Raw genomic sequence first — 21,746 nt, forward strand, 5'->3', positions numbered from 1 at the left:
AAATCAAAGATGATACTAACAGTCCACCTAGAGGGGTGGGATGGGGGGCTGGAAGGGAAATGCAAGAGGGAGGAGAAATGGGGGTATATGTATATCTATAGCTGATTCACTTTGTTATAAAGCAGAAACTAACACACCATTGTAAAGCAATTATACTCCAATAAACATGTTAAAAAATTAATTAATTAATTTTTAAAAAAGATGATACAAACAGATGCAGAGATATACCATGTTCTTGGATTGGAAGAATCAACATTGTGAAAATGACTCTACTACCCAAAGCAATCTACAGATTCAATGCAACCCCTATCAAATTACCAGTGGCATTTTTCACAGAAGTAGAACAAGAAATTTTACAATTTGTATGGAAACACGAAAGACCCCGAATAGCCAAAGCAATCTTGAGAAAAAAAGACAGAGCTGGAGGAATCCAGGCTCCCTGACTTCACACTATACTACAAAGCTACAGTAATCAAGACAGGATGGTACTGGAACAAAAACAGAAATATAGATCAATGGAACAGGATAGAAAGCCCAGAGATAAACCCACACACATATGGTCACTTTATCTTTGACAAAGGAGGGAAGAATATACAATGGAGAAAAGACAGCCGCTTCAGTAAGTGGTGCTGGGAAAACTGGACAGCGACATGTAAAAGAATGACATTAGAACACTTCCTAACACCATACAAAAAAATAAACTCAAGATGGATTAAAGACCTAAATGTAAGGCCAGACACTATCAAACTCTTAGAGGAAAACAGGCAGAACACTCTATGACATAAATCACAGCAAGATCCTTTTTGACCCACCTCCTAAAGTAATGTAAATAAAAACAAAAATAAACAAATGGGGCTTCCCTGGTGGCGCAGTGGTTGAGAGTCCACCTGCCGATGCAGGGGACACAGGTTTGTGCCCCAGTCTGGGAAGATCCCACATGCTGTAGAGCGGCTGGGCCCGTGAGCCATGGCCGCTGAGCCTGCGCATCCGGAGCCTGTGCTCCGCAATGGGAGAGGCCACAACACTGAGAGGCCTGCGTACCACAAAAAAAACAAAAACAACAACAACCAAAACAAATGGGACCTAATGAAACTTAAAAGCTTTTGCACAGCAAAGGAAACCATAAACAAGACCGAAAGACAACCCTCAGAATGGGAGAAGATATTTGCAAATGAAGCAACTGACGAAGGATTAATCTCCAAAATTTACATGCAGCTCAATAACAAAAAAACAAACAACCCAATCCAAAAATGGGCAGAAGACCTAAATAGTCATTTCTCCAAAGAAGATATACAGATTGCCAACAAACATATGAAAAGATGCTCAGCATCACTAATCATTAGAGAAATGCAAATCAAAATCATGGTGTCACCTCACACGGGTCAGAATGGCCATCATCAAAAAATCTACAAACTATAAATGCTGGAGAGGGTGTGGAGAAAAGGGAACCCTCTTCCACTGTTGGTGGGAACGTAAATTGATACAGCTACTATGGAGAACAGTACGGAGGTCCTTAAAAAGCTAAAAATAGAACTACCATATGACCCAGCAATCCCACTATTGGGGCATATACCCTGAGAATACCATAATTCAAAAGGACACATGTACCACAGTGTTCATTGCAGCACTATTTACAATAGCCAGGACATGGAAGCAACCTAAATGTCCATCGACAGACAAATGGATAAAGAAGATGTGTCACATACATACAATGGAATATTACTCAGCCATAAAAGGACCGAAATTAAGTTATTTGTAATGAGGTGGATGGACCTAGAGTCTGTCACACAGAGTGAAGTAAGTCAGAAAGAGAAAAACAAATACCGTATGCTAACGCATATATATGGAATCTAAAAAACCGGTACTGATGAACGTAGTGGCAGGGCAGGAATAAAGACACAGATGTAGAGAACAGACTTGAGGACACAGTGGGGGAAGGAGAATCTGGGACAAAGTGAGAGAGTAGCACTGACTTATATACACTACCAAATATAAAATGGATGACTAGTGGGAAGCTACTGCATAGCACAGGGAGATCAGCTCGATGCTTTGTGACGACCTACAGGGGTGGGATAGGGAAGGTGGGAGGGAGGCTCAAGAGGGAGGGGATATGGGGATACATGTATACATATAGCTGATTCACTTTGCTGTACAGCAGTAACTAACACAACATTGTAAAGCAATTATACTCCAATAAAGATGAAAAAAATAGTAATAAAAAATAAGTAAATAAAAAGGAAGGAAATTCTGACATACACTATAACATGGATGAAACTTAAAGACATTATGCTAAGTGACATAAACCAGTTATAGACACATACTGTATGATTCCACTTATATGAAGTACCTAGAGAAGTCAAATTCATAGAGACAGAAAGTAGAATGGTAGTTGCCAAGGGCTTGGGGGAAGGGGAGCATATATATACAGGCAGTTAGTTTTCATTGGGTATAGAGTTTCAGTTTTGCAAAATGAAAAAATTGGAGATGGATGGTGGTGATGGTTGGACAACAATATGAATGCAATTAATACCACTGAACTGTATAGACTTAAAAATGGTTAAGATGTTAAATTATATGTTATGTGTATTCTACCACAATTTTAAAAAACTGAAGCTTGAAAGCATTACGGTAAGCCAGTGACAAAAAGGCAAATATTGTATGATTCCACTTATATGAGGTACCAAGAGAAGTCAAATTCATAGTAGAATAGAGGTTACCAGAGTTACCAGAAAGAGGGACTGGAGAGTTATTTCTTATTGAGTAGTTTCTGTTTGGGATAATAAAAAAGTTCTAGAAATGGATAGTGGTGAATAGTTTAAAAAAAAAAAAAAACATCTTATTAAGAATCCCAGGGCTTCCCTGGTGGCGCAGTGGTTGAGAGTCCGCCTGCCGATGCAGGGGACACGGGTTCATGCCCCAGTCTGGGAAGATACCACATGCCGCAGAGCGGCTGGCCCCGTGAGCCATGGCCGCTGAGCCTGTGCGTCCGGAGCCTGTCCTCCGCAACAGGAGAGGCCACAACAGTGAGAGGCCCGCGTACCGCAAAAAAAAAAAAAAAAAAAAAAAAATTCCAGACATCTGAACAACAGAATTAGCAGAGCTGACCGACAGGGCCTGGCCCAGCACAGATACTGAGAGTTGATGTGGTGGAGTCTGGACAGAAGAGTAGAGACTAGCCTGCCCAGGGCTTCAGGTGCAGAACCTGCAGGGCCTCGGGGCTGTGTTATGAATTCTCAGTTCTGTCCCAGAATAATGGAGAATAGATTTGAAGAGTTAAACTCATGGAGGTGCAGTGTCAGGAGGTTACTACAGAAGAGGAACAAAAGTTCAGACTGGGAGTGTGGACGTGAGAGGGAAGGAAAGAGGATGACCTCAAGCACCTGTGGAGCAGTGGCTGACAGCTTGGGTCAAAAATCCAGTCCCAGCAAGTTTTAAAGAACTGGAAACACACAAAATCTGTTCTCTTATCACAGTGCAATTAGGCTTAAAAAATCCCCAGAAAACCACTATCAAAAAGCTCATGAGGAAATTAATGACTATATTACCTCAAATCACCATGGAAATTATAAAATATTTTGATCAGAGGTTAAAGAAAATGCTACATATCAAAACTTTTGGAATGCAGCTAATACCACTAGAAGGAATTTTATAGCCTGAATGTCTGTATTATAAAAGAAGAAAGGCTCAAAATCAATGCACTACATATCTCAAGAAACTTTCTAGAACAAAAAAGTAACCCAAAGATAGAAGAGAAGAAATAATAAAAGGAAGAAGCTAATCAAATATACAATAAAGAATTACCATCAAAGTGATAAGTTCTTTGAAAAGGTGAATAAAATATATAAATTCAGAGAAATCACCAATATCAGAATGAAAAACAAGACATCACTGCAAATCCTGCAAACTGTGAAGAGAAAATATTATAAACAACTTTATACCAATTAATTGGAAAACTTAGATAAATTTAGAGGTGTATCAAATCGTTAGAAAAGCAGTATTTGACAGAAAGAAGAAATAGAAAACCCAAATGGTACTAAAACTGTAAAAGAAATTAAATCCATAATGGAAACCTTACCCTCAAGGGATGTAGACATGGGTGATAAATATGTAACAGCAAAATGTCAATCATAGCTCATAGGTAGAAGGTACCTGAGAGTTCACTGAAGAATTTTCAATCTTTTGTATGTCTGAAACTTTTTGAAGTAGAAGATCATAGGGGAACCTTCCCACACTCAAAAAAAAAAAAAAAAATGGCCATCATCAAAAAATCTACAAACAATAAATGCTGGAGAGGGTATGGAGAGAAGGGAACCCTCCTTCACTGTTGGTGGGAATGTAAATTGGTACAGCCACTATGGAGAACAGTATGGAGGTTCCTTAAAAAACTAAAGATAGAACTACTATATGATCCAGCAATCCCACTCCTCGGCATATATCTGGAGAAAAACATGGTCCAAAAGGATACATGCACCCCAATGTTCACTGCAGCACTTTTTACAATAGCCAAGACATGGAAGCAATCTACATGTCCATCAACAGAGGAATGGATAAAGAAGATGTGGTACATATATACAACGGAATATTACCCAGCCACTAAGAAGAACGAAATAATGCCATTTGCAGCAACATGGATGGACCCAGAGATTGTCATACTGAGTGAAGTAAGTTAGACAGAGAAAGACAAATATCATACAATACCACTTATATGTGGAATCTAAAATAAAAAATGATACAAATGAACTTATTTACAAAAGAGAAACAGATTCACAGACTTAGAGAACTGAACTTATGGTTACCAGGGAGAAGGGTCCGGGAGGAATAGGGAGTTTGGGATTGACATGTACACACTGCTATATTTAAAATGGATAATCAACAAGGACCCACTATATAGCACAGGGAACTCTGCTCAATGTTATGTGACAACCTAAATGGGAAAAGAATTTGAAAAAGAATAGATACATGTATATGTATAACTGAATCACTTTGATGTACACCTGAAACTAAGACAACATTGTTAATCAACTATACTCCAATAAAAAATTAAATGTTAAAAAGAAAAACAAAACCCTCCTGGCCCAGATGGCTTCACCAGTGAACTTTGCTAAACATTTCAGGAAAAAAATAACATAATCTTGCACAAACTCCTCCAGGAGACTGAAAAAGAGGGAATACTCCTTCAAGTAGGCTTTGAAGTCAGTGGTCCTAATACAGGAACAATTCACATAACAAAACCTAAGACAGCAGCTCCTCACTTCTGTCCCACGTGGTCTGGGGCACCTGAGCTAAAACTCAATAGGGGGTGTCCCCTGGGTACGTCGTGCAGACCCCACCCACTTTGCCAGCTTGGGCTCTGGTGGAAGACAGGTTGAGGCGGGCTCACCAGGATGAGGCCACACCTGCAAGCTGCTGGCCAGTCCCACCTAGACACTGCCCAACACTGGGCTAAGGCCTGCTGCTCAGAGGTTCTGTTGAGATCTGGAGTCACAGCTTCATTCCCATTCTGTGTCTTCGACTCTGGGCAAGCCCAGGCCCCCCCCCCCCGCCCCCCCCCCCCGTGCCCCACTTACAGCCCGTGCCTCGCCAGAGGCCGGGGGCCAGCCTGCCATGGCCTCCATGTCGTGCAACTTCTGTGTCTGCTTCAACTGGTTGAGTGACGGCTTCAGCTGCGTGGGCCCAACCGTCTTGCTTGTCCACTCATCCACCAACTTGTGCAGGTCGTCCGTGAAGGTGCCTTTCTTGTTGTTGCTGTTGTTCACCTGCGCCTGGATGTGCAGGGCAGGTTGGGGGCCCGGCTCAGGGCCCGGGACCAGGCTGCTGGTGGAGGACCCTAGAGAGCACACACAGGCCAGGGTTGGTGACACCACACGCCAGCACCACTGGCTGGCTGCAGTCATTCATACAGTGGTCTCGCTTAAGCCAGGCAACACCTTGCTTCAGGAGATGGTCTGCATTGGGGGGGTCCATGCAGTTTTAGACACAGTGGAGCAACCTCAGGGGACTGGGCATTGCCAGGCAGCCATCACCCATCTCATCAGCCAGGGGACAGGACCCCAGCTGCTGGCAGCCTCACTCAGCATCCTCTGTGCCCACACTGCCCAGGACCACCAGACCCCCGTGTGAGAGTGTTTAGAAAACTCCTGGTGCAGCTGGACACAGACTGGGGGCAAATTCCTCACGCTTCTGCGCTCTCAGCTCTAATATGAGGATTCAGAGGTGATTCAACAATACTTTAGGCAGAATGCTTAGCAGCTGCTGCTATCCTTCCAGCAAAGGGAAAATGCTTGCAATAGGCTGGATTGCTGATGTTTCCGTGAATGATAATGACTTGGTGATTTGGAATTTAAGACACAGAAATCACGCCTCTCCTCACCAGAGTGTGTAATAATAATAAAGGATACAAATGCCCAGAGCCTTCCGACATGGGTCTACAAGCTTGGTGCCAACTGAGGGGCTGATGCCTATCGCAGGAGGAACTGGGAGGCCCGGCTGCCCGGGAAGGCCTGGGGCTGTGGCTTAGGTGGAGCTGGACAAAGGTGAGCGCACTTGGCCACTTCAGTCAAAGATCTTTCTTTAATGACCAAAACAGGACTTTTAAATTTTTTTGAATTGTGTCCCTTTCCTTCCCCAGCACGTAATTTCTTATTGGCAATTTTGGATAAACCAATTTTTAAAATTTCTGCATTAAATAAATAACCTAATGACCATCTCTTCAAACAAGCCATTGCAATATGTAGTTTACTTTAGAGGCTAGCAATGAAACAGCACAGACACAAACAGTTAAACATTAGTGATGAGATTTTACACACGCTGCTATTTCTACATGAACATTTCAGCCAGAAAAGAAAAACAGATAAATTAAAAAAAAAAAAAAAAAAAAAAAAAGGCATGAGATGAGAGCAGTGGGCGGCCCAGGTAAACTGATACCCATTTTGTCCTGGCATCTCTCCTCTGTGAGGGGCACTCATCTTTAGCACTTCAAGGAAATACTCATTCCTACGGTTTTGGAAAAGGAGCCAATTAATGATTGGTAATATGTGGACGTTCCGGAGAAGGACAGCCTGTTAGATGTGAACTGGCAAGAATGCACAAACTCTAGGAGCCATGGAGACTCAAAAGGGCGCCCGAGGGCGGCTATCTCGCCAGGCGGAGGCCAAGCAGCACCCGTGAAGGGTGGGCGCAGAGCAGGCCCACGCCCGGCCACCCGCTGGGCCCTTGGCTCCCGGTCTAGTCACGGAAACCCTGATGCACACTAGCGACAATAAAGCCCATGCGATGGAAGCGGACAAGGGGTAAAAAACCCGATAATTACGACTGCTGTGCTCTTTGCCTAGACAGAGACGCTTCAAGGCAGACCCTGCAAGGGAAGAAGAAATGACACAAGACCACAGGGTTAGGCAAGACAGCACACATGGGGGACAAGCCACCACACTCTAAGCAAAAGTCATCAGTGTGTGAGGAGGAGCAAAGGCCAGCAGTTCAGAGAGAAGGGACCAGCCTCCTGGGCTAACTGGGCGGCCCCCAAGTCAGTGTGGAGGTTCACACGAGCTTCGCCGAGGGGCGGAGGTGCAGGGCCAAGCCCCAAGCTTCAGGTAGAAGTGTGTGTGTCTCTAGAAGCATATTCAAAAAACAAAAGAGAGAGAGAGAGAAAGGAGAAAAAAAAAAAAAGCAAAGCACACTGCTTGGCTTTCAAATGTAAGGTTTCTGGGAGCCCCGCTGGTTGAGGCAGGAAACCCACTAAGAGTCAGCCAGGAGAGCTCTCAATGGAGCAGAGCCTAGCTCTGCCCAGAGGGAGGCCCATGGGCAGTTTTCCAAGTGCAAAAAGATACATTGTTTTGCAGGTTTGAGGCCAATCCCAGGTCCTGGACAGCTGCCCAGAACAGGCCAGTGGCAAGTGTGGTGGGGAAATCTGAGGGACCCTATCTAGAGAGGTGGGAGGCAGGGCCGACCCTGATTCTCTGTACCGCTGCTGCCTCATCTGGTATTCCAGGTCCACTGGGGCAGGGCGAGGCCTCCTTATTGCACCATGACTAAATGCTACCAGGCCCTGTGCTCCCCAGAGGCTGTCTGTGCTAAGACAGATGGGCAGTGACTTTAGTGTCTGGCACTGACAGTCAGTGCCCACCTGGAGGGCAGATGAGCTGCCCGGGAGGGGCTGCCACACCTGGCTTACCCAGTGGCATCCCAGGGAGCCAAGCAGGCAAACGTGGGATGGGCAAGGACGGCTCAGGTGTCCCCAAGGTCACTCAGCAAGGCCACACTAGCACGGAGGGTGTCTGTGCTCCGGCCCACGGCCCCCTCGCCTGGAGCACAATTCCCTGCACACCCCATACGCCCTGGAGGGTGCCCGCCACACAGCCATTCCCAGCACTCTCGCTGTGGAAGGCAAGATGCTGCCTCCTGCATTTGGGGAGGGAGACAAAGGCTCCTTGGGGAAGAGCTGTGCCCACTGGGCTCAGAAACCTAGCTCAAATTGAGTTGCACTTATTTTTGTTCATTCTGTTGTGTTCTATGAGGCTGACTTGATAAAAAGGGAGGTGATATTCTGTTGGGGTCTCTAATGTGCTAATAAACCCAAAAAGGCCAGCAATCCAGACTGACTGATTCTCAGTGGGAACTTTGAAGGGTTTTTGCCGGTCTGTGTCCTGTGATGGACCCCAACTGAGAGCACAAGGCCCTCTGGGGTCTCTGAGGCACAAAGGGAGGAGGGTCCTGGGCTCTGTGAGCATGCAGGGCACCAGATGAGTGCACGTTTCCTAGTCAGACTCCTGTGGTTGTAGCGTCCTCTGGGCCATAGCAGTCCCCTAGAGATGACCCTGGGACATGGGACTAATCACTCTGCCAGGTCCCTGCAGCCTCACAGTAGCAGGTTTGTTCAAAAGGCTTCTCTGTGCCTGCCTGGCACCTCCTAGTGCGGCTAGAGCTCTGCACTCAGAGCTGCCTCCCGTCACCCTCACAGGAAAGAGAACACGCCAGCCAGCCCCAGGAGCTGCCTGGTCAGGAGTGCTAGACAGAGCCTGGGCCTGTGATCAGGGCCCCAGACCGACCTTCCCGGGAACCCAGGGTCAAAGCCATCGGCCACCAGGACACGATGCTCAGAGCCAGAGAGTGATACCAGCCCACTGAGACCTCCACACCCTCACAGGACACAGCCCGAGGAGATGGAGCACGGAGAGTCCCCAGCCTTCCATGCCCTCGCTGAACACAGGCCCTGAGATGACCAGGATACAGACGGCTCCCAGCCCTTAGGGTGGACCTTTAAACACAAACAAACCGGATTCGGGTCCCTCCACACTGAGGCCACACTGTCCGGCTCAGTGCAGAACCACTGCTGGGCAGGCATCGTGCGGCTAACCAGTCCATACTCACACCAGAGCCCTTGTCCATCCTCAGGGGGCCACTTGAATCTCCTCCCCCGTGTCTGTGCCCTGGCCTGGGCCCTGCCCTCAACACCCACCATGCAGACAGATTCCGATGAACAAGCCTCCACCCAGCCCTGCTCAACCCGTACTGTGCTAGTGTATACATCGAGTTCCTGCCTACAGAGCCAGCAGGCTACAAGGCAGCAACACAAGGGCACCAGGGCCACACAGGACCCACAGATGGGCCCACATGGGACCCACAAGGGGCCCACTTACGGCCCACAGGAGGCCTACAGGGGACCCACGTGGGCCCACAGGAAGCCCACATCAGGCCCACATGGGGCATAATGGTTTTGACCAGCCCCACCCCTGGTTTCCCATGAAGAGTGAGTCTTCCCCTGTAGGACTTCCGTCCTTAGCCAAGGCTTGGCAAGAGCTGGCTTAGAGGCCCCAGAACGACTCAGAGAAGCTTCCACAACGGCAGATGCTAGGGACGCAGGGCTTGGCAGCCTCTCCCAGCTGTTGGGAAAACTGTTCTTCCCAGACTGCAAAGGAGCAACACACTGGATGACCTAAAGCCTTGTCATGGTGCAGCACGTGTCTGCAGCAGTCGCCCACAGAGCCACCAGCCACCTGCCCTCACAGCCAGGCCAGGGGTCTCAGGCAGCACCCAGGCCTGTGTGCAGTGAGGCCCCCACACCACTTGCCCCCACATTCACTTTGGCATGGAAACAGAGGCTGCTCCTGGTGTGGACGGTCAGCACTGTCGGGAACGCAGTGCCGTCTAAACCCTTGGACCGCTCAAGGGACACCTCAAGTCCCAGAGTACCCAATGCGGGCAGACTGCTTAAGAAGTGGGCCAGGCCCTGTAGCCACGACCACACCTGCTGTTTGTCAGTGTTCAAATACTAACGAAGCTCACAGGAACTGAGGCCAGCAGCCTCAGTGCGGACCAGCCAGGGGCCTCCCCACCTTCCCCATGACAAGAGGGGTACCTCCAACGGTCAGCCTTTCACCCAACAGTGGCATTAGACACTCTGTTCTGGAACCAGAAACAAATGGCATATAGAGCCAAAACATCATTCTGGGCGTCTCTGTATCCAGCTACCTAGTCTCAAGCCAAGACAAGTGCTGAAACCCTTCTGTGCAGCATGAACAGGGAAGCAGGATGTGTCTCGGCTCTGCCCTAGGGTGACTCCACCCTGAGCTTCATTCCCCAGCTGGCACAGGGCCTGCCCTTAGGACAGCTCAACCTGAGTGGTCGTAGGGTGGGGTGGGGCTTTGTGAGGGGGTGTCTCCTCCCTGCCTGAGTCCCCACAGGGAGAGATGAGAACACTCCCAGGTGAGGGAAGGACCTGGGGGCTGCACAGCAGCCCCTGGGGGTCCCAGAGACAAACTTGCTACAGCATGGGCACCTGGCCTGCTGCTGATGGACATGTGCGAAAACCACAAAGCAGACCCCATCGTTCTACATGCACAGAGAAAGTCCTGGAAGGGTACCCGCACCTGCCTCTGTTCAGATGAGGAGGAGCCAGAGGCAGGGAGGATTAATGGGTCTGACAAAAGCTTCTGACCAACAGCACACAACCACTTCTGAACACGACCACGCACCCCCACCCCGCACCAACTCCAAGCTTCCCTGAACCCTCCACTGGCCGCAAGGAGGGTCCTGTGCCCAGAGCCTCACCCCCACATCTGCCCTTCCCTGCGGGCCAGCTCGCCTACTGCTCCGATGGCTGGCCTGTCCCGGCACCCGCCCCGCGGAGGCGTCCAGGCTTTACCCTCCCTCCCCCGGCTCTCCATCCTGTGCGTGGTTGCCTCACCCACCCCAAGTTACCTCCTCACCTCCTGAAGCTGCCTGCAGCTCCACCCCAGTTGCCCCCACCCATCTCCAACCTCTCTCATCTCCTCTGAGCTTCAATGAAGCTGGGACCTTCTTTCTGTACTTCAAAGCTTAACACAGGTTTTATTTTCCTAGAGACTTGTCTCCTGTTCAGTTCAAGGCAGCAAACTGAAAACCCTCTTTTGGCTTTAGCTGGCTAGCTGCCCCCACACCCCCAAAGCCATGGCCCTCAGCACCCAAGCTCAAGCTCCCTCCAGCCCTCGCAGCCAACCCAGATCCCACCGAGTGGGCACACTTCAGGGTCTTCCAACTGCTCTGCATGCCCTCCTCTCTACAATCTTTGCCCGAAGTCCCCCTGCCTCTCAGCCCTCAGGGGCTGCAACCAGCTTTGAATTTCCCTCCAGTCTCTCACAGGCATGTACTCAGTCTCCTCTCGGACCACAACGCTCCTTGGTCACCCAGAAACCAGCAGACTGAGGACCCCTAGAGTGCTTGGCAAATGCCAGAGCACGTGGGACAGGAGGGGGTGTCCTGGGGCATCCCACCCCATTAGAGCAGCAGGAGCTCAGGCTGAGCCTGCACATGCCCCCAGTTGGAGGCCTGTGGGTGAGAGGGCCCAGGGCAGGAACCCACAGCACAGTCTCGGACCAGCAACCTCAGACCACGTGGGGGCCAAGCTGTGGCCCGAAGACTAGGAACTCAGCCAAGGTGTGCCTAAAACAGCCAGGGTGTGAAAACAAGCAGTACCATCAGATTCACAGCATCAGAGGAAATAAGGCCTTACAGGCCAGCAGGTACCACTACCTAAAATCAACCTGCCTAGGCCTGGTCCCTGTCTCCACCAAGCCGTGCCTCACACATTCCTTTCCTCCTGGCCACAGAGACAGAAGTAAAACATAAACCCTTTGTCCCTACTGTGCCTCAAAAAAAATTTTTTTTTTATCCTGGAACAATAATTAACGATGCAAATGAAAACCCTTAGAAAAAAAAAGAACCACGTGGGTAGAAAGGTAGCATGGCAATGACCTCAGGGGCGAACATGGTGCTGACCACTCGCACACTTTTATTCTAAGTGCCCTGCTCTACTCTGCTTCCCGTGCCTGGCCAGCCACCCTCCCGGCAGTGATACACATACTTGTCTGACCGTGAGACACCTGGAGACCCAGGTGCCCTCACCACAGCTTCTCAGGCAAGAGCCAGGCACACACGGGCAGAAGAGGACCAGTGAGTGATGCCGTGAGGTAAGCAGGGAGCCAGGATGCATGCAGGCCTCCCAGCCCCCCACCCAACTTAGCAACTAACCAGTAGCCCCATGACACTCGAGCTGAAATAGGGCCCCTGTTAGTGGACAAGAAGCACTGGGCAGTCCCTGAGCATTCCTATGTGGTCCTATGCCTCCAACCTGTCCCTCCCACAGGAGGGTGCCAAAGTCCCTCTGATGGGGATGGACACTGAACTCTGATGGACGGCTGCCATGGACGTGGCCTCAGATCACAACAAGCACAATGTATCTTTATTGTACCAGCAAAAGTCACATGCCCTAAACCAGCATGTACAATCCAACTGGTTAAAAGCTTAACTTTTCTGTTGAAAAACAAAAACCTGAAAACCTCACAGCTTTTGAATCATTTGCCAATTGATCTGAGGAATGAAAACGATTTTGGACAGCCTGAGCAGATGTGCCATTCCTGGACATGGAGTCCTTGGGTACTAGGAGGGTGTTCCAGGGAGGGTGTTCCAGGGAGTCTGACTGGGACTTGAGTTTTGGTTTAGCAGAGCTTTGAGGAACTGAATAATTGACTTCATCTCTGAGGTCGGTGAGATGAGAAGGAAATACACCAAGTAAAGTGCTCCAGCTAGAGACAAGACCAGGAGGGGCCGGGCCCAGAAAGGGAGGCACAGCAGGAGGCTGGGAATCACATCTCTCAGGGTTAGAGATTCCTGACGTGACCAGAATGGAGAGGGGGGCTAGGACATCCTAGCTGGAGCACGTTCTCTCAGCATTTCCACATGCAGGGAGTGGGGCAGTGGGTTAACAGTACTGGATGTTGTGATACGGCCCTTGTACAGAAGTTACACCCTCCAGTGACCTTCTAGAACTGTCTCAGCTTGCTACATGCATGTCTTCAGAGTCCAGACACGTGTGAAACACACCATGCGTCTAGAGAAGGCCGGGGTTGTCTTTTTGTTGTCGCTGGAGCTGGGGACAGCGGACGTGTAAATTTGCCACAATCGCAACAGAAATAAAACTACGTCCAACATAAAAAAAGAAAAAAACACTAAACAAACGAGTGACGAGAGAAATGCAGAGCACCTGGGGGCCTGGCGGCAGAGCGCCCAAGGCCAGGAGTGGGTGAGCCACTGCACATGCTTTTGGTGTCCGGGCATGAGGCAGCCAAGAGCATGCACTGGCGCTTTCTGGGGCCAGAAGGGTGGGCATGGACGGGGTTCCGTTTCTTATATTAAATAGGTGATTTCAATGGGGTGGGGTAGGCATCCTACAGAATGTATGGAAGGTAATGAAGACAGGGAGGGGCAGGGGAGAAACCAAGGGCCAGGAGGTGATAAAATACAAAAGAACAAATACAGACAGATGGACACAGACACGGGTCCACTGAGGAATCGAGCGCGAGGTTTGCTACTAGACTTATAGGTCACTCTCTCAGACGTTGGGTGGTAAACCGTCCAGCCTGCAAATGAATATAGAGGGAAGAAAACAAAGAGACAGGCATCAAGTACAGTCTCTGGGATTCCTCCTACACACCACAAGCCATATCAGCCTCTTCACTTAGCATCCACGGCTCCACCTAGCCCAGCCCAGAGGACCACAGCCACTGACCATGTAATGCAAAGGAGGCAGTGTTGGAGCGGAAGAGAAGCGGACCCCAGGAGAGCGTGCGGGGCAGGGTGGGGGGTGGGCACCGGCAGCGGTCACCACGACTTCTCTGGACAGAGATGGTGGGGGGTGGAGCACCTCATCGCGTAGCTGCTACGTCCACGGCAGCGGTGACGAGCATTTCCTCCTCAAGGCCAATCTCCCAGCTCGAGAGCTGTGCCCTCGTCCCCCCAGCTGGCCCTCCTGACGGAAGGACCCATGTTTAGTGGGGAACAGGGTGGGACGGGGTGGGCTAGTGCCTGGGAACCGGCGCAGAGCACGCAGCAGACGCCACATCTGACCTCTCACTGGTCCTGGCGCCTTCCCCAGGCCGGCTCTTGCAAAGCGCACCTCCCTCTGAGCTGCTTACAGCAAGACTCGACGATGGGAAGGCCATCCACTTTTTTCATTCAAAAGCTACGTCTATTATTTTTTTCCTTAAGAAGCTGTCGGCAGCCTTGGCCGCAGCTCACGTCCCCTCTATGCCACACGGGCCCTATGAGGCTAGCACATGCTCGGAGACGGGCGAGCTGGGAATCACCTGGGCCATGCGCTCCGCCTCCATCACTGGCCAAGCCGGAGCAGATGTCTGCAGTCAGGGAGGCCCGCACGGAGCAAGGCTGCTGGGTCTGAACTGCCTTCCCACATGGGTCTGAAGCTGCTGCGGGCCCTGCCCCAGCTTGGGCAGGGTCCTTAGCAGGAGGGGCTCTGCTGCAGTCTGACAAGTGACCTGGGTTGGGGGGAGAAGGGGTGACAGGCACGATGAGGCACCACAGGACAGACCAGCCAGCTCAGGCCATGTCTATCCTCCCTGCTCTTTGCTGGGTGACCTTGGGGAAGCTGAGTCCCTGCAGGCAACGGGGGCATGGCTGGGTCGCCCATGTGGGGGTGTCAGGAAGATCAAAGAAAACGACCACTCTCTCTACTAATCACCAACACTGTGCCAGCCTGTGTGGTGCCAGTGCAGTGAAAAGGCCACAGCACACCTGGAGATGCACACCTAGGCTCAAAGGGGACCTGTGGATTTCCTCACTCTCATAAGTCTCATGTTAGCTTTAGGAATTGGCATGGAATTCATGTAGTTTTGTGTAATCCTTGGATGTGTGTGCCCTGCAGGTTATCTGTAACATGGAGAGGGAGGGCTTAAGGTTAACTCACTGCTGGCTTCCTACCTGGCGCATTTGGGGATTTCAGCTCACTGGGTCCCCACCCCAGAGTGTGGGGGCTTGGGGTCAGGGTACACTCGGTTAAGGGCTAGGGGTGGGGGAGCCTTACCATCCTCTCCCCCCCCCCACCAAGGCAGCTGTTCGACCCCCTCTGTCAGGGGGTGACATATGCCCGAGAAACGGGGTCAGAGGAAGCAGCTTCCATCCCAGGCAGCATTCTGCAAGGAGGAGCACACTGCAACCACAGGGGGCTGAGGACTCCACAAACGCCTACCCCTCAGTCCTTCCTTCCTGGCAGGAGGGGCAGAGGCCCGAACTCTCCCAGGCCTGAAACGGCTTCCCTGCTCCAGTGGAAGGAGATTCAAGAAGCGCTTTTTCAGGACCTCGTGCCTGCCTCCCGCCTGCCCGGCTCCCACGCATGAGGGCGGCCAGGAGGGCCCTGGGCCAACCTGTGCTGGAGGCCACGACCTTGAGCTGCTGCACCAGGGGGTTTAGCAACTTCCCCGCCTTCAGCTTGCTCTTGCTGGACTTTCTCCGGCGGCCGACTGGAGGTGCCGTGTGGAAGAGACCCAGGTTGGGGGGCAGCGGCTTGCCTAGACGGCGGTACAGGGCCTCGATCTCCTGCTTCTGCTGACTCTGTAGCTCCGAGATCTCCTTCAGATGCCTGCAGGAGGGAAGGGAAGAGGGAAGCCAGGTGGGCATTCTGCTTGATTCCAACACGAGGCCCCTGCAGGACAGCCCGGGGCTGGCAGGACAGGTGTGAGGAGTGTGGCAGGGAGCCCACAGGATAGCCTGGGCAGATGGGCCACGTACAGGGGACACAGGGGGCATTTAAACATCACTTTCTGTTTACATCTAAGCCAAGTGGGAGTATCACTGGGGGCCTCTGGCATCAACACACCCAGCAATAGAGAACTGCATGAAGCCCAGCCTAAGGAGATTCAAGTTTTCTGATATCCAGACTTGTAACATTGCTGTGTTTTTTAGTGGTAGGGGGAGCGGTATGAACAACTTCACACATTTATGCTTACAACACAAACCCTAATCATGAACATGGGTGAAGCAACAAATAATCAGTGCTCAGAACTGGAGGATTGCCTCAGCTTATCAGGCGAATAAGTGTTACTTCCTCCATGTGAGGGAACAGGGCCCAAGAGGCCTCTCAGAGGAGAGGAAGGCTGCACAAGCAAGTCTACAGAAAACATGTTATTATCCAGGGACCCAGGGCTCCAGCCCTGGCCAGTGGAGCTTCCAGCTCAGGTTGACCCCACAAGCAACATCATCCCTGGGAATAGAGTCGAGATGACAGGTCATGTGAGTAGGAAGCTGCCATGACGACTCGGGTAGAATCACTGGTTGTGGGCAAGGGCAGTTTCTAGAACAGTCCAGGAAAGGGCCGGGTGGTCCCTGCTGGCCTTCCTCAGGGAGCATGCAGCTAGGACCAGTGTTGGGGCAGGGGAAGGGGAGAGCGGGGCTGAGGTGAGGGCGGGGCTGGGGCTCTCCGTGCAGAGCCAATAGTGGGAGAGAGGCATGGGCTCCTCCTGCCCACGTCTCCCATCTCTGGGCCCACTCCAAGAGCCCATGGCCACTCCTTCCCAAGGACTCCACCCTCTCCCCACCTTAGTAACTGTACAGTGGGGCGCTCTTGCCCTGAAGGAGACTTCACGGTGTAGCTGTACCTCAGTGACCCTGACCACAGCAGGGGCAGGTAGAACTTGCAGGGGGAGAGAGCAAGTGTGAGCAAGGCCCGTGTGTGAGGCCAAAGGATGAGGGGAGGTGTGGCCCTCAGAGACCAGGGACCAGGTCTGACAGCAGGGACATCATCTGTACCCTGTCACCCGGCCCAGACAGCTCAAAGTGCACATGGCAGGACCTGGACTTCAGCTGCCGGACACTTCCCTGACACCATGGCCCGGACCCGACCTGGTCCGCAGGACCTACTTCTCTCGAAGACTCTGCAACTCCTTCCTGATATCAGCATCCTCGATCTCTGAGTCATTGTCACTGCTGATGTAGGAGGACTGGGAGTGGAAGGAGGTCACGCTGATGGTGGGCACCTTCACGCCCATCCTGCTGGGTGTCTCCAGGCCTGGGGAGCCAGCCCGAGAGGACCTGTGCAGGAAGGCAGTGGCCTTCTTCACAAAGTCACTGGCCACACCACCACCGCTGCCAGGCAGGGAGGTGTGCTTCTGCATGGAGGGCCTCCTTCGAGGGCACTCGTCCCCAGAGTCACTGGACATGGGCTCGCCCATGCCGACCTCGATGGAGGAGGCTGTCTGTGCCCGCCGCACAGCCAGCTTCATGTCTGGGCTGTGGGGGGCCTCGTCCAGGTACACGTCAGGTGGGGCTGAGTACCGCAGGCTACTGGGGGAGGCCAGAGTCCACTCATCCTGGGTGCTGACCACTGAGAACCGGCCCACAGTTTTGGCTGGCGAGCTGCCATCCTGCTGCCCTGGCCACTTCTGAGGGGATCCCGAGATCAGAGTGCTGTGTGTCTGGGGGTGGCTCTCCAGGCCACGCTGAGTCAATGTCCCCGGGCAGCTCTGCGTGGACTCGGCCAAGGTTTCCCCAGGGACCCTGCTGGTCCAATCTGTGGGCTCCAGACGTGCAGGGATGGCAGAAGCAGGGGCATCCTTGGGAAACAGTGGAAAGGAAAAGATTCCACACAAACACCATCAGAGAGCAAGCCCGCCAACCCACGGAGCGTCTCACTGGAGAAAACTCCTTACCTGGGGGACACTGGGTACTACGGGCGAATCTGAGGCCACCTGTCCTCCTTCACAGCCCAGCATGCTGCTCAAAGATGATTCTGCTGTAGGAACATCAAAATCATTACTCAGGCTGGTACAGAGAACAAGGGCAGGAATGGCCCCAAAGCAGCCAGTCAGAAGAGAAAGGGAGTGGCACTGAGAAGGTGTGTGTGCAGCTAGGAAAACGAAAACTACTGACATCCTAACCCTGTCACTTCACAGGAGACTCCCTAGAACCCAGAAAAGCAGGGAGACATCAGCCCAACACCACTCAGGTCCCTGAAGACCCCTGCTCCAGACCCTCAGGCACAGCCAGGCCCTCTACATACCTGATGACTATCACCTGTCTCACCTGTCCTCTCTAGACCCCTGATGATGTCACCCTGTCTCACCTGATATTTCTATCACCTGATGGCATCACCTTCTCTCTCCCTGACATGTTCCGATGATAAAAGGGTCTTATGAGGTCCTGGAAAATCAGATCAATAAGGCTAATTCCTAACCCTGTGGCTCCAATGTCTAGGGAAGGTCCCCGTCATCTGAGGCTGTCTCAGTTCCCCATCTACAGGTGATATTTCTGATCAGCCTTCCCAGGTTGCTGTGAAGAGTAAACAACAGAAGCAGAAGGACCTCATGTGTGGGAGTCTGGCCTGAGCTGAGACCTGCACACAGCAAGAGAAAGCTGAGGCTGTGCGTTAATCCGAGCTGGACTGACATGCTGTGGGGGGTTGGGGGTGGTGACAGGGGCTGACAGAGCCTCCAGCCAGGCTGGGGGGCTGCCCCCCTCACAGATTCCTGGGAAGACCTAGACCCGTCTGTCATGCAACCCCAACCCTAGGCAACACATGACACTCCTCCCCACGTGCCTGTGGCGGGGATCCTCCAACCTTGCTTTGCACACTTCCAGGGACAGGAGGCTCATTACCAACAGCTCTGACTGCCAGAAAAGTTCACCTCTTCCAAACTAGAATCTGTCTCCTTAGAACTCTCCTATGAGTTTTGTACTCTGGAAGCTTCCAGCACTTGAAGCCACTGATGTTGCAGAAGGAGGCCCATGGTACACATCTCACGGACAGAAGTCAGGAGATGGAGCAGGCACTCAGGTACAACCTCTCGCCTTCTCCCTCCCCCAGCACACTCCTGCTTCACCCCATGACCCTCATCTTCCCCAGGTAAACATCATATGCTACAGCTTCTGACCCCAATTACAGCTGCCTCACCCCTCTCAAGTGTGGCATCTATAAGAGAATGCCCTGTCCAGGGGTCTAGCCAGAATCCAACGGTCCACTCCCCTTGCTCTGTGAACTGGGGGGCTGTGCCTGCCACTGACACACACCCAGGTTTCCGTTACAAGGTCAGCTGGATCCTTATCTTGCTAATCTCCCAAGAAATTCCAGGCCAAGAAGGAACCAACACCTTAGAAGGTCAGACCAACTCCCTTGGGCTGAAACACAGGTGCTCAGATAATGAAATGAGAACTACAGCGAGAGTTCCTGCAGAGATGCATAATACCCAGGAGCCACGGAGGAAATCCTGTTTCAGAACTTCACAGATGGCTCCAGCCTGGCAGCTCCCGTGGACCTGCTGGAACTCCCCAGCCCCAGCCCTGTACTCTGTCCAAAATATAAACAATCATCTTGTAACCTTCTAAAGAAATGGAAGCTAGGGGTGTCCACCAGAATATATTGAGAGCACTGGGGGGCCAGAGAGGCCCTGATAACATCCCAACACGCAGTCCACAGGGCTTTCACCCATTTCCACAGACAGAGGACTTTCTCTCCCTGGAGTGTGAATACATGGTTTGTGCTAGAACTCAGTGGGTTTTAACTAAGGCTTTATCATGATGAGCTCCTGCCACATCTGGGTCCCATCCAAGATGCTGTGGGGATGAAGGGTAAAGAGGCAGAATGTTTCAGAGTAAGGAAGGCTGGTAGCGCCTATGGCTTGTTACCTGTCACTGGCAAGGACGTGGCCTGCTCCAACGTGACATCTAACCCAAGGGCTGTTTCTGACTTTTCCAACTGAAGAAAGAAACAAAAAGGAAAGAGCTGTGAGCCTCACTTGCTAACACCTCTGCAGCAAAACTGCAAATCCTCTCCCCCAGTCCAAAGGCTGGGCTCCTCCTCCCTAGGCCACTCGAGCAAAACACGCACGGGTGGGTCAGGCAGGGGTCCCTGAGAACAGGACGGCCTGGGCTGGGGTAAGGCGGCTCTATATGGCCAGGATGCCTACTGGCCTGGGTTAGAGTCAGTCCCCACCCCTTTCCAGACCCCCACCTGGGGACAGCGCCTCTGGGTGAGGTGGTACTCACCGCAGGCTGGGGCAGCAGGGCCAGCTCACCGCCAGAGGCCTCTGTGCGGGGTTCGTCCCCTCTTGGGGGCTCCGGGGTGAAGTCTCGGTCACCTGCCTCCACAGGGGTCCCGGCCAAGGCTGAAGAGGTGGGCACATGCTCCTGGTAGAGCAGAGTCCGCAGCTTCTCATCCAGGCTCTTGATGGTGCTGTCCACGAAGCCCACCCTTGGGGGTGGCCCTTCCCCATCTGACTCCAAGGCTGAGGGCGGCTGAGGGGGGGCGGTAGGTGCCAGCGGGGGGCTGGGAAGTTGGGGAGTGGCCAGGCTGATGGCCCCCACCACAGAGGGGAGTGGAGGAAGGGGCTGGCCCAGGGTGGGCTGAGGGGCCCTGCCAGGGGCACCAGACACAGGGGCCAAAGCCAACAGGGGCTCCCCCCGGGTGCTGGGCTCTCTGGCTGAGCCAGGATCCCCCAGACCCGTGGAGTGGGATGGGGCCTCCAGAGATGGGGCACAAGGCCCTCGGCCTGTGCCAGGGGCCAGTGCAGGAAGCTGGCCATCATGAGTCTCCACCAGTAGCCAGGGGGTCTTATGCTCACTGGCCGGCCCCTGAGGGGTCCCTGGGACCCCTGCCTGCATGGCAGCCCCTGTTGCTGGCTCTGGCTTAGGACTGGCAGCTGGTGGGGCCATGTCTTGGGGCACAGCAGTCACAGGAGGGGATGATGGCACCAAAGGGGATGGTGCACCACCAGGAGGGTCCCTGGGGCCTGCTTGGCTCAAAAGCTGCAGACTAGCCGAGAAGCTGGGTTCTTCCTTCGAAGACAGCTGCTCTTTAGAGAACACTGGATCTAGAAGAAATAGGAAAAATGCCTCTATACTAACCTATTCTGGTCCTATTTACCTGGCACTTCGCTAGCCAAAAAGATGCTTGCTATGAGCTGGCGGTGCCCTACACACCAGTCCTCTCTCCTTTTCTCAGACATGCCAACGTCATGCACGTGCTGGCCTCTGCCTGAAACATCTTGCACAGGTCTTCCCGCAGCCCCACTTCCCACCTCAGGCTATGCACCAGCAGTATCCCATCCAGCTGCACTAGCACACCCACACCTTCCTTCTGATTTTTCTGTAGCACTAAGCCATCAGGCATAACCCATCACCTGTCTGTCGACTGTCATTCCAGCTCCATAAAAATATGGCTCTGGTCACCCTTGCACTGGTCCATTCCACAAAATTGTAAAATGAAATTATAAAATCTAAGTAGTGAGCTGTACACACTCCCCTGCCCTGGAGTGAGCAGGAACTTCTGATGAACCCGACACCGTGCTTTGGTAAGATCAGAAGCTCAGACCAGAGAGAGGAGATCAAGATGGAGGAATAGAAGGACACCTTCTACTAGTTCACCTCCTTCTATGAACACTTCAAAAATATATCAAATGTGGAGCAATTCTCACTAAAATCAAACCAAA

At 52.1% G+C, this 21,746-nt stretch overlaps 1 protein-coding gene across 10 annotated transcripts in view; it reads right to left on the reverse strand.

The window, feature by feature from the left end:
* The window catches only part of WNK2 (WNK lysine deficient protein kinase 2), a 158,642-nt gene that overhangs the window by 22,380 nt on the left and 114,516 nt on the right, over positions 1–21,746 (reverse strand). For 4 of the 10 annotated variants that reach the window (XM_032635702.1, XM_032635707.1, XM_032635704.1 and 1 more), the window contains 9 exons: positions 20,305–21,128; positions 19,945–20,014; positions 17,973–18,055; positions 17,185–17,876; positions 15,693–15,907; positions 14,619–14,807; positions 13,794–13,892; positions 7,310–7,354; positions 5,568–5,827 (listed from right to left, as the gene is read on the reverse strand). In XM_032635702.1, coding sequence (XP_032491593.1) covers positions 5,568–5,827; positions 7,310–7,354; positions 13,794–13,892; positions 14,619–14,807; positions 15,693–15,907; positions 17,185–17,876; positions 17,973–18,055; positions 19,945–20,014; positions 20,305–21,128 — 2,477 coding nt within the window. The remainder of the gene's footprint in view (positions 1–5,567; positions 5,828–7,309; positions 7,355–13,793; positions 13,893–14,618; positions 14,808–15,692; positions 15,908–17,184; positions 17,877–17,972; positions 18,056–19,944; positions 20,015–20,304; positions 21,129–21,746) is intronic. The other 6 variants (XM_032635698.1, XM_032635700.1, XM_032635699.1 and 3 more) reach the window with 6 other exon arrangements.

This window comes from Phocoena sinus, chromosome 6 (genome assembly GCF_008692025.1).
Source record: "Phocoena sinus isolate mPhoSin1 chromosome 6, mPhoSin1.pri, whole genome shotgun sequence".
Classification (NCBI taxonomy): domain Eukaryota; kingdom Metazoa; phylum Chordata; class Mammalia; order Artiodactyla; family Phocoenidae; genus Phocoena; species Phocoena sinus.